Here is a 15,193-nt window from a genome sequence, read left to right on the forward strand (position 1 = left end):
CACACTATTAACACTTTATTATTACCCAATGTGCCGGACAGGAAGTGACGTCAGGGATTCAGACCACCTGCAATAAAAGCCTGTTGTTTTGGCATTCAGGTCTGGTGCTTTTGTGTCTCACCATTACTGACCAGTGTAGAATACTACAGTAATTTCTGGTGTATAACTACTAAGGATCGATCGATACATCGGAGAGTGGCTGACAAAGTGTGTGACAAAGGAATTATGAGGCTGTTCAATTGTGATGCTTGTCAAAATGACTTGCGTGACTTTTGTGGTTGGCTACTGTTTAACGAGTCACGTTACTGTTTGGCACTGTTTCACTTGCTGTGTTACATTCACTGTCCTTGAGAGTTACTGACTGTTTTTTGCTGAAAATAATTCGGAAAAAGAAAAAAAGATGATGTGAAATAGAAGACATGAAGACATACCGGGCAACATCTTGGAGTTCGGTGACACTATCTTCTATTTCCAGAGCTTCTTTGGACTTTGACTTATTTGCCAAACTCACGGTCTCATTAAGAGTGAGGACATCTGGCAGACACCTCTGAAGATCTGATACACACACACACACACACATGGTTACTACAATGAATTGGGAGTACAATGCAGTAAAGTAGTAGTAGTTACATGACTCCATAGGAGAAAATTGAAGCATCATCCTTACATGGTCTACTTGGCACAATCATGGAAGGACAATCCTCGTCTCGCAGCACCTCAGCTACCGGCTGGAAGATACCAAAGTGAAAAGGACAAAACAAAAGAACATTTACCCTTGGATGCTTCTTGCCATCTTTGGAATTGGACTGTAATATTTTACACTCTAAAGGGAGGGAGGGAGGGAGGATCGATAGAAGGAAGGAAGGAAGGAAGGAAGGAAGGAAGGAAGGAAGGAAGGAAGGAAGGAAGGAAGGAAGGAAGGAAGGAAGGAAGGAAGGAAGGATGAATGGATGGATGATGGAAGGAAGGAAGGAAGGAAGAAAGGGCAGACGGAAGGAAGGAAGGATGGATGGATGGATGGAAGGAAGGAAGGAAGGAAGGAAGGAAGGAAGGAAGGAAGGAAGGAAGGAAGGAAGGAAGGAAGGAAGGAAGGAAGACTGGATGGATGGATGGAAGGACAGACAGACTGAAGGAAGAAAGGAAGGAAGGAAGGAAGGATGCACCATGTCACAACCATCGTCGTGTGTTGGAATCATGCTGTTCACACTGACATGAAAAGGAAGGAAGGAAGGAAGGGAGAGAGGGGGGGAGGATGGATGGAAGGAAGGAAGGAATGGTGGATGGATGGATGGATGGAAGGAAGGAAGGAATGGTGGATCGATGGATGGATGGTGGATGGATGGAAGGAAGGAAGGGAGGAGGGAGGAAGGGAGAGTGGGAGGGAGGATGGATTCAAGGAAGGAAGGAAGGAAGGAGGGAATGGTGGATGGAAGGAAGGAAGAAAGAAAGAAAGAAAGAAAGAAAGAAAGAAAGAAAGAAAGAAAGAAAGAAAGAAAGAAAGAAAGAAAGAAAGAAAGAAAGAAAGAAAGAAAGAAAGAAAGAAAGAAAGAAAGAAAGAAAGAAAGAAAGAAAGAAAGAAAGAAAGAAAGAAAGAAAGAAAGAAAGAAAGAAAGGAAGGAAGGAAGGAAGGAAGGAAGGAACGGAGGAAGGGAGGAAGGAAGGATGCACCATGTCACCACCATCCCCGTGTGTTGGAATCATGCTGTTCACACTGACATGAAAAGGAAGGAAGGAAGAAAGGAGGGGGGAAGGGAGAGAGGGAGGGAGGATAGATGAAAGGAAGGAAGGAAGGAAGGAAGAAAGGAAGGAGGGAGGAAGGGAGAGAGGGAGGGAAGGAGGATGGATGAAAGGAAGGAGGGAGGAAGGGAGGGAGGATGGAAGGAAGGATGGGAAGGAAGGAAGGAAGGAAGGAAGGAAGGAAGGAAGGAAGGAAGGAAGGAACGAAGGATGGATGGATGGAAGGAAGGAAGGAAGGAAGGAAGGAAGGGAGGAAGGAAGGAAGGCAGGAAGAAAGGAAGGCAGGAAGAAAGGAATGAAGGAAGGAAGGAAGGATGTCACAACCATCACCGTGTGTTGGAATCATGCTGTTCACACCGACATGAAAAGGAAGGAAGGAAGGAAGGAAGAAAGGATGGATGGATAGATTCAGATGTCACATACAAGCAAAAACAATCGGAATTGACCCTCAGTGTGAACATGGCCTTGGTCATCTCTCTGTTGATTGGAGGTGAAGAATTATCACTATTGGATAATAAAAACCTTGGCCTATGATGGTAACCATTACCATAGTACTGGTGTTTGTGCCAATAAGGCCCTCTATGAGAAGCTATTAGATGGCATGGACTGACTCTAAAGGCGTCATAATAATAATATCTATCTAACAATAGACAACCCTGTAAAGATTGAGTAAAGGGTAAAGGGTGAGGCTTTAGAAAGTATATTTTCCCAACAGCAACCCCTACAGTACTTATACTGTACTACAAGTGATCATGCATGGTCACCATACCTTTTCAGGATGATCAAATCCAGGTTTACAGAACTGTCTGTAATACTCCCAGGAACTGTTGCCAAGTTTGTGCTGCAGTTGCATCGCAGTAAAAGTAACTAATTTGTCAGGGCACTTGGAGACACACATCTGGAACAAACACAGAACATTTGCCTTTCACATACGGAAAGTAAAGTCATAAAGGCTCAATGGGCCAGTGGAGCCTGGAATTATATGTCTGCATACAAAAAACTGATCATAATTATGTACTTTTGCATTGATATTTACACTTGTGATGGAAATGAAGTTGGGGGTGCACTCTTAAAACAACAAATTGGCACAGAATGGTTAACTTGGTCTCCTTTTGTGGATCCCCACCTATGACTGATTGAGCATAGAGTATGGTTTTGTGTAATTTATATCTAAAACATGATTGTTAAAGTTGCTTTATCCATTTTTATAGCCTATAAATATTAATATATTTACAATGTTGTATTCCTGTGTTAAACCATGCCAAAGTTTCAGATAATGAGTTTGCGCATTTGGAAAACACTCGCTTTCAGAGAGTTTTTTCTAACACGGTCTCTCTGTGACATCACCAGGAGACATGCTTCCTTATATGGGCATGCCGTGTAGGCCAGATACCCTCTAGGACTGCCCTCCCCACAATTCTGCTTGGCTCTGTTTACGGTTGTTAGCTATGGCTTTCCACAAGGCAAGCTCAGACAGAAGTGGTTGGAGGTGGTGATTCTCAACAAGAAAAAATATTTTCATGTTTTTGTGAACATGAAAATGAAATATCAACTCTAATACAAAATTAGACGGCAGTACTTGGGATGTGACCAATCACAGCAGAGTGCTGGGAGGCGGGCCGTGGATTTAACAAATTAAAAGTAGGACTGTCAGTCGATTAAAATATTTGATTGGGATTAATCACACTTTGCCCATAGTTAACTCAGAATTAATCACATTTTAGACTAGACTAGATTTTCTTTATTGTCATTGCACAATAACACAGCAGTGAAATTGCCAACAATTGCATGGCTCCCGTGTAATAATAAATAATAAATAATAAATAATAAATAATAAATAATAAATATTAAATATTAAATAATAAATAATAAATAATAAATAATAAATAATAAATAATAAATAATAAATAATAAATAATAAATAATAAATAATAAATAATAAATAATAAATAATAAATAATAAATAATAAATAATAAATAATAAATAATAATGTGAAGAATAAATAGATTGCATCAAATATTTATATTTAATCGCAGATAGAAATACGTTTTTAGCTATAATTTGATGTGCAACTACAACGATAATTACATCAAATTTTATGTAAAAGGTTATCAATGATTGGAACTATTGGGCAATATTTAACAAAGTCGTCATGTTTGGAACGTTAGGTTGGGGAAGAAGTTGTAACATTATTTATATTATGAGAATAAACTAAAAATATTATGGGAATAAAGTCACAATGTTACAAAAATAACCTCTATGTAGATTATTTAAGAACAAAGTTGCATTATTTATTTTTACATGTTTATGTCTTTATGCTTCACTGTTAAAGTTAATGTCATTTTAACGGGCGTATCAATTACTCAGATTTTTCGCCATTGGCTGGTGGTCCCGGAATGTAAACCCCACACAAGGCAGGGACCCCCTGTACTTTTTGCTAAATATATTTTGTACCTGAGTTGTTGGGCACTGTAGGTTGATGAGAATAGCAGGACTGGCACATTTTATGATGTTGAAATAGAAGAGAATTGGCTGCTTCCTGAAAAAAAACAAAAAAAAAAAACAATTTGCTTAAAAGATGTGTGTCAGATATGGATTTACCTGTACTTAAAACCTACGTAAACCCTTCATGTTTTGCAGTGGCGTCATTAGGCCTATTTTGTTCTTAAGCCCTCCAACATTATTTGATATTTTGGATTGATTTTAAAAATATTTTTTATTGATTTTTTTTTTACAAAAAAAATCATATAATAGGGCAAAAGCAGGCTAATTAGCAAGACAATAAGCAGGCTAATACTAGCCTACTACTACTACTACTACTACTACTAGTAGTAATAATCAGAAGAATAATAATGATGATGATAGTAATAATAATAGGCTAATTACTAATATAATAATGAAGATTATATCATTGATCACTGTCCACTGGACAGAATGGTTGCAGAGCTTGAGCAGCGGTTTTGCAGTGTATAAGAAAGATAAGAAATAAGAAATAAGAAAAATAAAATAAAATAAAATAAAATAAAATAAAATAAAATAAAATAAAATAAAATAAAATAAAATAAAATAAAATAAAATAAAATAAAATAAAATAAAATAAAATAAAATCAAATAAAATAAAATAAAATAAAATAAAATAAAAAATTCATTCATTCATTTCCTACAGCTTATCCTCATGAAGGTCACAGGGGGTGCTGGAGCCTATCCCAGCTGTCTTTGTGCGAGAGGCGGGGTACACCCTGGACTGGTGGCCAGCCAATCACAGGGCACATATAGACAAACAACCATTCACACTCACATTCATACCTATGGACAATTTGGAGTGGCCAATTAACCTAGCATGTTTTTGGAATGTGGGAGGAAACCGGAGTACCCGGAGAAAACCCACGCGTGCACGGGGAGAACATGCAAACTCCACACAGAGATGGCCGAGGGTGGAATTGAACCCTCGTCTCCTAGCTGCGACACTTGTGAGCAATACATATCTGCTCCTGTGCAATACTATGTGTATATCTTGTATATATCTTGTTAAACTGTCTTTTTTTACTTTTACTTTTTGTATACTTTTTTAACTTAACTACTACACTGAAAGGAGAAGCTCTCCAATCTCGTTGTACATCTTGTATAATGACTATAAAGGCCATTCCGTTCCATAAATTGTTGAATTGGATTACATGGGGTTCGACTCGAGAGTCACCCAGGTTTCGTGTCCCAGTCATTCCTGTCAATCTTGGAAGATCAGCTCTTGTCTTCCACTCCACAGTCTCCCATCTTATCGGGTGTCTGTGTACCGTTTGTTTATGTTAGGGTCATTATTGTGTTTAAGATTATTATGTTTATGTTCAGGCGGCACGGCGGTCGAGTGGTTCGTGCGCAGACTTCACAGCTAGGAGACCAGGGTTCAATTCCACCCTCGGCCATCTCTGTGTGGAGTTTGCATGTTCTCCTCGTGCATGCGTGGGTTTTCTCCGGGTACTCCGGTTTCCTCCCACATTCCAAAAACATGCTAGGTTAATTGGCCACTCCAAATTGTCCATAGGTATGAATGTGAGTGTGAATGGTTGTTTGTCTATATGTGGCCTGTGATTGGCTGGCCACCAGTCCAGGGTGTACCCCGCCTCTCGCCCGAAGACAGCTGGGATAGGCTCCAGCACCCCCGTGACCCTCGTGAGGAAAAAGCAGTAGAAAATGAATGAATGTTCATTATTATGTGTAAGAGGCAAGGAATGACTCACGCATTGGAGGTCCCCTCCTGACCGCAAAACTCGCCATTACTGTTGGTTGGATGGAGAACCTTCCCAGGGTCACCATGTAACCAAGCTGGAAAAAACACACCCATCAATTTCCATGACTGCTTAAACCTCCATCTATATTACTTTATGTTCTATATCTGTACAAGTACTGTGCTGTTTGTTGATATTTAAGATATTGTGCATATAATCATTTCATCAAAGAGTGCAGAATATTTTATTACCTGTACTGGACAGTGATTTTCCCTTATTTCTATTCGGATTTCAAAATATCAACATGCTCTTAAACCCGTCATTCAAATTTGTACTCTCTGCAGTCATTGCCACAGCATGATGATGCGTCAAGAAGACGCTCCCTTTCAAATCATGTCAAGTTCAGACTTGACTACCATACTTTAAATGGGCTCAAGCAAAACCGGACAAATGATCAACGCTATTCCGCGGGATTTCCTCTTGGTGTCGTCACGCTGGCAAACCAAAAGTATCTGCATGCCATGGAACGTGACACTTCCTTGCTGTGGTTACTTTTGTCAAGGCATTGAATCGATGGCAACTGGACTGTTCAGGTTGTAGAACCTTAGCACCCCCCAGCAACCCTAGTGAGGATAAGTGGCATAGAAAACAGATGGTAATGGTAATGGTTTTATTTCATTTGAACATGCATCAGATTACAATTGAGTGCATCCCATAATCAGTTCACAGTTCCACATGTCCAAAAGGAGTAGGAAGAAGCAAAGCTTATTAAATCCTACCCCTCCATCTGGTACTTGTACAATCGGTAACTGTTACATTTGTTCACTTCCTGCTTTCGTAATATAATTTATTTTTATTTTTATTTTTATTTTTATTTTTATTTTTATTTTTATTTTTATTTTTATTTTTATTTTTAAATAAATTATTTTTAAATTAAATAAATTAAATTATTTATTCATAAAGTTTTAACATTTTTTAAATTTTTTATTTTTTTAAATATTTTTAATTTGTCAATTTGTTTAATCTGGTACTTTTACAATCAGTAACTGTTACATTTGTTCACTTCCTGCTTTTCCATAATATAGTTTAGGTTGTTTTTTTGGTTTGTTTTTTAAATAATGCACCCGTATCGAAGTACGAGGTGATGGGTAACAAAATATTTAGAAATTCACGTGGCAAGTGAAAAGGTGTCAGGCTTAGACAAACCAGTTCAATTTCAGGGTTGCAGACCACCTTATGACCAACTGTAATGCCTGTTATTGAAGAAACAACCTTAGCTCTCCTGAGTGTTTCCTTTCTGTAATCTCAGGGATTCCGACTTGCTCGAGAAAGTAAACGAGCAGATATTTAATTCCACGTATGCATAGAATCTGCACATTGTTATTATCTTCAGGTGAGACTGTAAAAATAATGAAAGAGTCCGTGGTTCAGACAATATTGAACATATCCTCAGGTGATATTGTCAGCCCTGATGGGATCGGAGTTGCTAGTTTTCAGATGTCGAGTCCGCTCACATTATGTTGACACGAGTGTGTGTCTGAGGAGAGAGAGGACTTACCTACGATCCCAAGGCTGACGTATGACAGGATGACAAGGATGAAGATGAAACAACAGAAGACATCTGTGCAGCCCCTACAAGGTACGAGAAAAGGGGGAAAAATCAGTCCATCCTTCAAGTTACCAGAAGGCTACAATATACCGTATTTTCTGGACTATAAGTCACTCCGGAGTATAAGTCGCACAAGGCCAAAAATGCATAATTAGGTATAAAAAACATACATAAGTCGCTCTGGAGTATAAGTCACAGGAACAGCCAACCTATGAAAAAAAAGTGTGACTTATAGTCTGGAAATTATGGTATATATAGCACCGTATTTTCCAGACTATAAGTCACTCTGGAGTATAAGTCGCACAAGGCCAAAAATGCATAATTAAGTAGAAAAAAACATACATAAGTTGCTCTGGAGTATGAGTGGCAGGAACAGCCAACCTATGAAAAAAAGTGCGACTTATAGTCCGGAAAATATGGTATATATATTACCGTATTTTCCGGACTATAAGTCGTTCCGGAGTATAAGTCGCACAAGGCCAAAAATGCATAATTAGGTAGAAGAAAACATACATAAGTCGCACTGGAGTATAAGTGGCATTTTTTGCGGGTAATTTATTTTCCAAACTACTTGACCAAAACAGACATTACGTCCTCTTGGAAGGCAAGTTCTAACAATAAAAGAATAGAGAACAGGCTGAATAGGTGTAAGATATGCTAACACAATGGTTATTCAGCTACACAAAAAATAAACATGAACAGAAAAGGTGTCCAGTGTTTATGGAACATAAACACTTTTTTCATTTATAAGTCGCTCTGGAGTATAAGTCGCAGGAACAGCCAACCTATGAAAAAAAGTGCAAATTATAGTCCAGAAAATATGGTAAAAAGTTTAAATATATCTGAATGGAAACATAAGTATAACCATAAGGTGGCGCAAGGTGGTAGAGCGTGGCGCAGCCCATGCAGTGCTAATTTGGTCCAGCGCAATTTGGTAATTTGTAAGACAGGACTGTTCCGATGTCGACATTTTCAGCTTGGCAGAGTGACAATTTTATGACAAAACAGTGCGCCAAAGGTGCGGAGAAGGCTGGTCAGCTCTGACCTGGTCTATTCGGGGCGCAGGTGAAGCGCAGCCTGTGTAATGGTAAATTGGCAGAAATGTTACCAAGACCTTTTTTCAGATTTTTCAGAATATTGCGCATATTTCAGTGGGAAAAAACAATGACAGCAAGCACTATTTAATGTAAGCGTCTGAACCAGCACGAATCACATTGAGACGTGATGATGTGATGGGAGCTCAACCCGACGGCAACTGAAAGTACGATGCCTGAAACGATATGAGGGCTGAAAACGGACAACTGATGGCTTCTATTCCGGTTTCCAAAAACATGCTAGGTTAATTGGCCACTCCAAATTGTCCATAGGTATGAATGTGAGTGTGAATGGTTGTTTGTCTATATGTGCCCTGTGATTGGCTGGCCACCAGTCCAGGGTGTACCCCGCCTCTCGCCAGAAGACAGCTGGGATAGGCTCCAGCATTCCCACAACCCCAGTGACGATAAGCGGGGATGGGAATAGGGCAAGTTGTATTTTCACTAGTTGGGAACAAATTAACCATGAAAAACAAGGTATTTTGCGTGTGGACGTAGATGTTTCCTGGTATGAATCTGAGTACAAAACGTTTTTGTTTCCAATAAAAAAAGTCAAATTTAAAATATATATTTTAGCACTAGGTTGTCAAGATTGGTATTTCAGCTGTATCACAAGAATTCATATACTCATATTCATACACTTTACCTTCTGTGCACTGGACCTCTGAATGAAGGATCAAATTTGTGTGGCTCTCCTGCAGAGGATAAAAAAGCAAAGTATTTATGACGTGATCAAAACGGAATCTGTTTAGTCTTTCAGGCTACTACAAGTACTACTACTAAACGTGGACTCACACTAAGTCATTCAAATATACATATATACATATACGAATATATATATATACATATATACATGTACATATAGGAACATATATATATATAGTGGTTAGCGGGCAGGCCTCACAGCTAGGAAACCTGAGTTCAATTCCATTCTCGGCCATCTCGTCCATAATTAATAACTGAATACAGCCATCGTGATGTCTAGTTATTCAGCCGCCATTACAATATCATTGTGAACATGACCCCCCCTCCACACACTTAAACCAAAACTAACTTAAAAGGTACCAAATACCACCCAGAAGTGCATACAATCTAATGTGAACTCAACAACCTTAACGTTAGCGAGCTAATGCTAACAGAGCCAACAGGAGAACGCCCAAAAGGTGAAAGGTAGTATGTTTACAAAGCAAAATACGGATGCCTCCTCCTCCTTGTGGGGGGGGGGCAGACTGCTCTGTGTCAGTCTGTCACCCCGCCCCCCTGGCAAAATGAATCACTGGTTTCCTTAGATATCCGACACCCGGGCCCCCCGACTCCGACAAACGGGCGGACCCCCACATCATAGGGAGGAACCCCCAGCCGGCCGGGTCGAAGGGACCCAAGGACAGCCAGCACTCCTTCAGCAGACCCGACACAGCCCCCAGTGTGGAGGACCCCCCCCCCTCTCAGGAAATATGGATATGTTGATACCAAATAAATGAACTGCATTGATGTGATGATACCATGAAGAAACAGCCAGGTCACGTCCAAAACAAAGGAGGTCAAGTTAGGGATGTTGTTGAAATAAACAGACCTCAGTTCAGCTAAGAGCATTACTTTAGTGGAGTTAATCTTCATCCTGTGCTGACGAGATAAGACGCAGCAGGCCCTCTGGTCCAGACCACCATTGTTATTGTCGGCATCAGGGTAAGGAATAGTGACGTACAGTACCATAGTCCAAGGCACCCTGTACTGTAGGGCAGTGCTTCTCAATGGGTTTATCAATGGAACCCACAATCATACTGTAAAGACCCAAATCCCGAAGAAGCCATATGGGAACTCCCTCCCAACTCCCACCACCACCTGCGGGGACAAGCATAAGGGTGGCATCGAGGGTGGGTGCCTGTGCGACTTGGTCTTCGGTGGCCAAATCTGGTTCCTGGGACATGGAATGTCAACACTCTGGTGGGGAAGGATCCTGAACTGCGGACTTATTAATAGCCCCCCCCCGGGTTGGTGCCTCTCTGTTTGAGTCATCCCCGGTGAACGAGAGGGTCATTTCCCCACACTTTTGGGTTGGGAAAGGGTCCTGACTGTCGTTTGTGTGGACGCACCAAACAGAATACCCGACCTTCTTGGGGTCCATATCAGAGGGGTGCTGGAGAGCATGATTGGGAGGAACGGCCTCCCCGATCTGTACAACCACAGTTTGTCCATAACTAACACCATGTTCGAACATAGGGATGTCCATAAATACACTTGGAACCAGGACACCCTAGGCCAGAGGTCTATGATCTATGACTTTGTAGTCATATCAGTCGGACAGACCCCAAACATGTAGTGAGGGTGTTCTGGCAAACCGTCCAATGCTTCAGAAAGGGGAAGGAGTGCCCGGTCCACAGTGTTTACAGAATTTGGGAACAGTGCCTTTGGTTTGGCATACCGGTTTGGTGGTCCCCCTTTTCAAGAAGGGTGACCGGAGGCTGTGTTCCAACTACAGGGGGATCACACTCCTTGGCATCCCTACCAACACCCACCACCTGCGGGGACAAGCATAAGGGTGGCATCGAGGGTGGGTGCCTGGGCGACTTGGTCTTTGGTGGCCAAATCTGGTTCCTGGGACATGGAGTCAACACTCTGGTGGGGAAGGATCCTGAACTGTGGACTTATTAATAGCCCCCCCGGGTTGGTGCCTCTCTGTTTGAGTCATCCCCAGTGAACGGGAGGGTCATTTCCCTACACCTTTGAGTTGGGAAAGGGTCCTGACTGTCGTTTGCGTGGACACACCAAACAGAGTACCTGACCTTCTTGGAGTCCATATCAGAGGGGTGCTGGAGAGCACGATTGGGAGGAATGGCCTCCCCAATCTGAACCCGTGCGGTGTGATGTTATCGGACATCTGTGCAACCACAGTTTGTCCATAACTAACACAGGGATGTCCATAAGTACACTTGGAACCAGGACACCCTAGGCCAGAAGTCTATGATCTATGACTTTGTAGTCGTATCAGCCGGACAGACCCCAAACATGTAGTGAGGGTGTTCTGGCAAACCGTCCAATGCCTCAAATAGGGGAAGGAGTGCCCGGTCCACAGTGTTTACAGAATTCGGGAACAGTACCTTTGGTTTGGCATACTGGTTTGGTGGTCCCCCTTTTCAAGAAGGGTGACCGGAGGCTGTGTTCCAACTACAGGGGGATCACACTCCTTGGCATCCCTACCAACACCCACCACCTGCGGGGACGAGCATAAGGGTGGCATCGAGGGTGGGTGCCTGGGCGACTTGGTCTTTGGTGGCCAAATCTGGTTCCTGGGACATGGAGTCAACACTCTGGTGGGGAAGGATCCTGAACTGTGGACTTATTAATAGCCCCCCCCCCCGGGTTGGTGCCTCTCTGTTTGAGTCATCCCCGGTGAACGAGAGGGTCATTTCCCTACACCTTTGGGTTGGGAAAGGGTCCTGACTGTTTGACTGTTTGTGTGGACATACCAAACAGAGTACCCGACCTTCTTGGGGTCCATATCAGAGGGGTGCTGGAGAGCACGATTGGGAGGAACGGCCTCCCTGATCGGAACCTGTGCGGTGTGATGTTATCGGCCATCTGTGCAACAACAGTTTGTCCACAACAAACACCATGTTCAAACATAGGGATGTCCATAAGTACACTTGGAACCAGGTCACCCTAGGCCAGAGGTCTATGATCTCGTATCAGCCCGACAGACCCCAAACATGCAGTGAGGATGTTCTGGCAAACCGTCCAATGCCTCAGAAAGGGGAAGGAGTTCCCGGTCCACAGTGTTTACAGAATTCGGGAACAGTGCCTTTGGTTTGGCATACTGGTTTGGTGGTCCCCCTTTTCAAGAAGGGTGACCGGAGGCTGTGTTTACAAGTATTTGTCATTTTAGAAATAAGGAGTTAGTATGTTCTCTGTAGGCGGCATTGTGAATTATCCTTACTGACCTTTTTTGCAGTACATTTAGTGAGTGAAGATTGGTTTTATAGTTATTAGCCCATATTTCCACACAATAAGTAAGATATGGTAGAACCAGAGAGCAATAAAGAGTGTGGAGTGATTTCAGTGTTTCAGTGAAAATGGCAGTGTTGAGTCCCTAAAGCTTATATATATATATATATATATATATATATATATATATATATATATATATATATATATATATATATATATATATATATATATGCACAGTTCATTTCAGGTTTATTATCGTATTACCTTTTGGGTCAGATGCTTTTAACATTGTTAGCATTGGATAGTCTTTGCCGTGAAGTAAAAAGCATTTACTCACCGTAGGGACCGGGGTGTGAAGCTGCAGTGACTTTCTGTGAGTTGGGGGAGATGTACCGCCGTGGCGCCATGGCGAGTAGAACAAGACCAAGACACTGGAAGGGGTGAATGTGGTAGAAAGATAAGCTGATTGAGCCGCCCTCTCTCGCTTTCCTCTCTCTCTCTAATTCAAGTCTGACTAATTCAAGCGTGCTTAGCGGATCAAGCAGTTGAAATACAGACGAACCTTGGTTAGCGTCTGCCCCAGTTAGCGTGTTTTTCGTTTAACACAGACGAGAAAATCGTGGAAAAATATGTGAAAATTATTTTTAAATTGATTAATTTAAATTATTTAAAAAAATAAAAACAGAAAAACACTAGAATAATACAAATCATTCAAAGAAATGATTAATTATTATGAGCCACTGCAAGAATGGAAGCTTTCCATTCACTGGTGTATTAAGTCTTCTTCAAGAACATCCACCCATCCATCCATCCATCCACCCATTCATCCATCCATCCGTCCATCTGTCCATCCGTCCATCCACCACCGTTTGAATTTGGTCGGTGCCTATCAGTGGCATCATTAGGCCTATTTTAGGGGGCTTCGGCCCCTCTAAATAATTTGATATTTTTTGTAGTTTTTTTTCTTACAAAAAAAAACCTGACAAATTTCATATAATAAAAATTATTAAATAAATCTGTCTAAAAGTGGGAAAGTTAGATCCCGGTTCTTGTTCCTTATTTGTTTTTTGGATTTAAAAAAAAAGTTTCTAAATTGTAATAATAATAATATATGTAATAATAATTTGATATTTTTTAATAGATTTTTGTTTTATTTTTTTACAAAAAAAATCTGACAAATTTCATATAATAGAAGTAAATAAATAAATCTGTCTAAAAGTGGGAAAGTTATATCCCGGTTCTTGTTCCTTGTTCCTTGCTTCTAAATGTTTCTAAACCCCCCTAAATAATTTGATATTTTATTAATTTTTTAATTGATTTTTTTTTACAAAAAAAAATCTCTGACAAATTTAATATAATAGGGCAAAAGCAGGCTAATACGAGCCTACTAGTTGTAGTAATAATCAGAAGAAGAATAATGATAGTAATAATAATGGGCTAATTAATAATATAATAATGATTATTATATCATTGATCACTGTCCACTGGACAGAATGGTTGCAGAGCTTGAGCAGCGGTTTTGCAGTGTAGATTGTGTGTACTTGTGTACATTTAATGGTGGCCTAAAACAATTGAGTATCTCTACTAAATCTGTCCAAAAGTTGGAAAGTTATATCCCGGTTTTTGTTCCTTATTTGTTTTTTGGGATTTTTTTGAATGTCTACTACATTCATTCATATCCGGTGGATCTCCAGGCGTTCCTATATTTATGATGCCATTGTTCCTGGGTCTGGTAAAAGCTTTCAGCCTGGTTTACCAACTCCTGCTTCACCCTGAACCTGAATACAAAGAAAGTGTATTAGTTCTGAGGAAAACCCCATCCGATCCCTTGCAAATTCAGATTAACAGGGACTTTATGGAAGAAATATCATGCAAAAAATACTGTATCTAGGAATAATTTTAGACTCTGTGCTAAATTTGAAAAGCCATGTTGAAAAAATATGCAATACTGTCAGATCAAACCATAACTGTTTAAAATAATAAGAACAATCTAGACGTTTGATTGATTTGATTGATTTGTTCTCTACCCATGAAGTCACCTTCGTTTAGACAAAAACTTTTTCAAGAGAACATTATATCACTGGTGAAACTTACAGCATGAGATACCCTCTTTAAGGAGACTTTGGATGTGAGAGCACTCAGCTCGATGGCGCTCCAGCAGGACCCCAGTCGGCAAACCGGGTGCCCCCCCACTGTGGACGAATGCCAACCATCCAGCACAACGAATCCAAGTCAGCTGATGAACAGCAATTTTCTAATAAAATTGCTTTATCATTTTTAAAAAAAATCTACTTAGAACCTCCTTAAGATCCAACAGTGCAAAATGTCAATTCTTGCAATTTGTCTTCCAATGTGGATCAGGAGTGTATCTATACTTTTCAGTGTTAAACTCAGTGATTAACTGCATAATAATTACCAAGAGACCAATTTGAAGAATTTATTGATATGAGTTTTGAAAAACAATAATAGACAAATCAAGTACTGCAGTACTTGATTGGACCATTGGAATATAACACAAAGTCTTTGACGATTATGTAATACTCGTAAAGATGATGTTCAATTGTCAAGCGTTCTTCAGCGTTGG

At 40.6% G+C, this 15,193-nt stretch overlaps 1 protein-coding gene across 2 annotated transcripts in view; it reads right to left on the bottom strand.

Moving 5' to 3' along the window:
- The window catches only part of LOC131109449 (choline transporter-like protein 5-A), a 29,555-nt gene extending 14,680 nt beyond the window's left edge, over nt 1–14,875 (bottom strand). For both annotated transcript variants that reach the window (XR_009120748.1, XM_058061481.1), the window contains exons 1-9: nt 14,704–14,875; nt 12,947–14,387; nt 9,311–9,359; nt 7,520–7,593; nt 5,974–6,058; nt 4,193–4,277; nt 2,507–2,635; nt 668–728; nt 432–555 (exon numbers count right to left, since the gene is read on the bottom strand). Coding sequence is in view for 1 of the 2 variants with exons in the window: in XM_058061481.1 (XP_057917464.1) it covers nt 432–555; nt 668–728; nt 2,507–2,635; nt 4,193–4,277; nt 5,974–6,058; nt 7,520–7,593; nt 9,311–9,359; nt 12,947–13,016 (677 nt within the window). In the remaining variant the exon portion in view is untranslated. The remainder of the gene's footprint in view (nt 1–431; nt 556–667; nt 729–2,506; nt 2,636–4,192; nt 4,278–5,973; nt 6,059–7,519; nt 7,594–9,310; nt 9,360–12,946; nt 14,388–14,703) is intronic.
- Nucleotides 14,876–15,193: the final 318 nt, after the last annotated feature.

Source organism: Doryrhamphus excisus, chromosome 22, assembly GCF_030265055.1.
Source record: "Doryrhamphus excisus isolate RoL2022-K1 chromosome 22, RoL_Dexc_1.0, whole genome shotgun sequence".
Classification (NCBI taxonomy): domain Eukaryota; kingdom Metazoa; phylum Chordata; class Actinopteri; order Syngnathiformes; family Syngnathidae; genus Doryrhamphus; species Doryrhamphus excisus.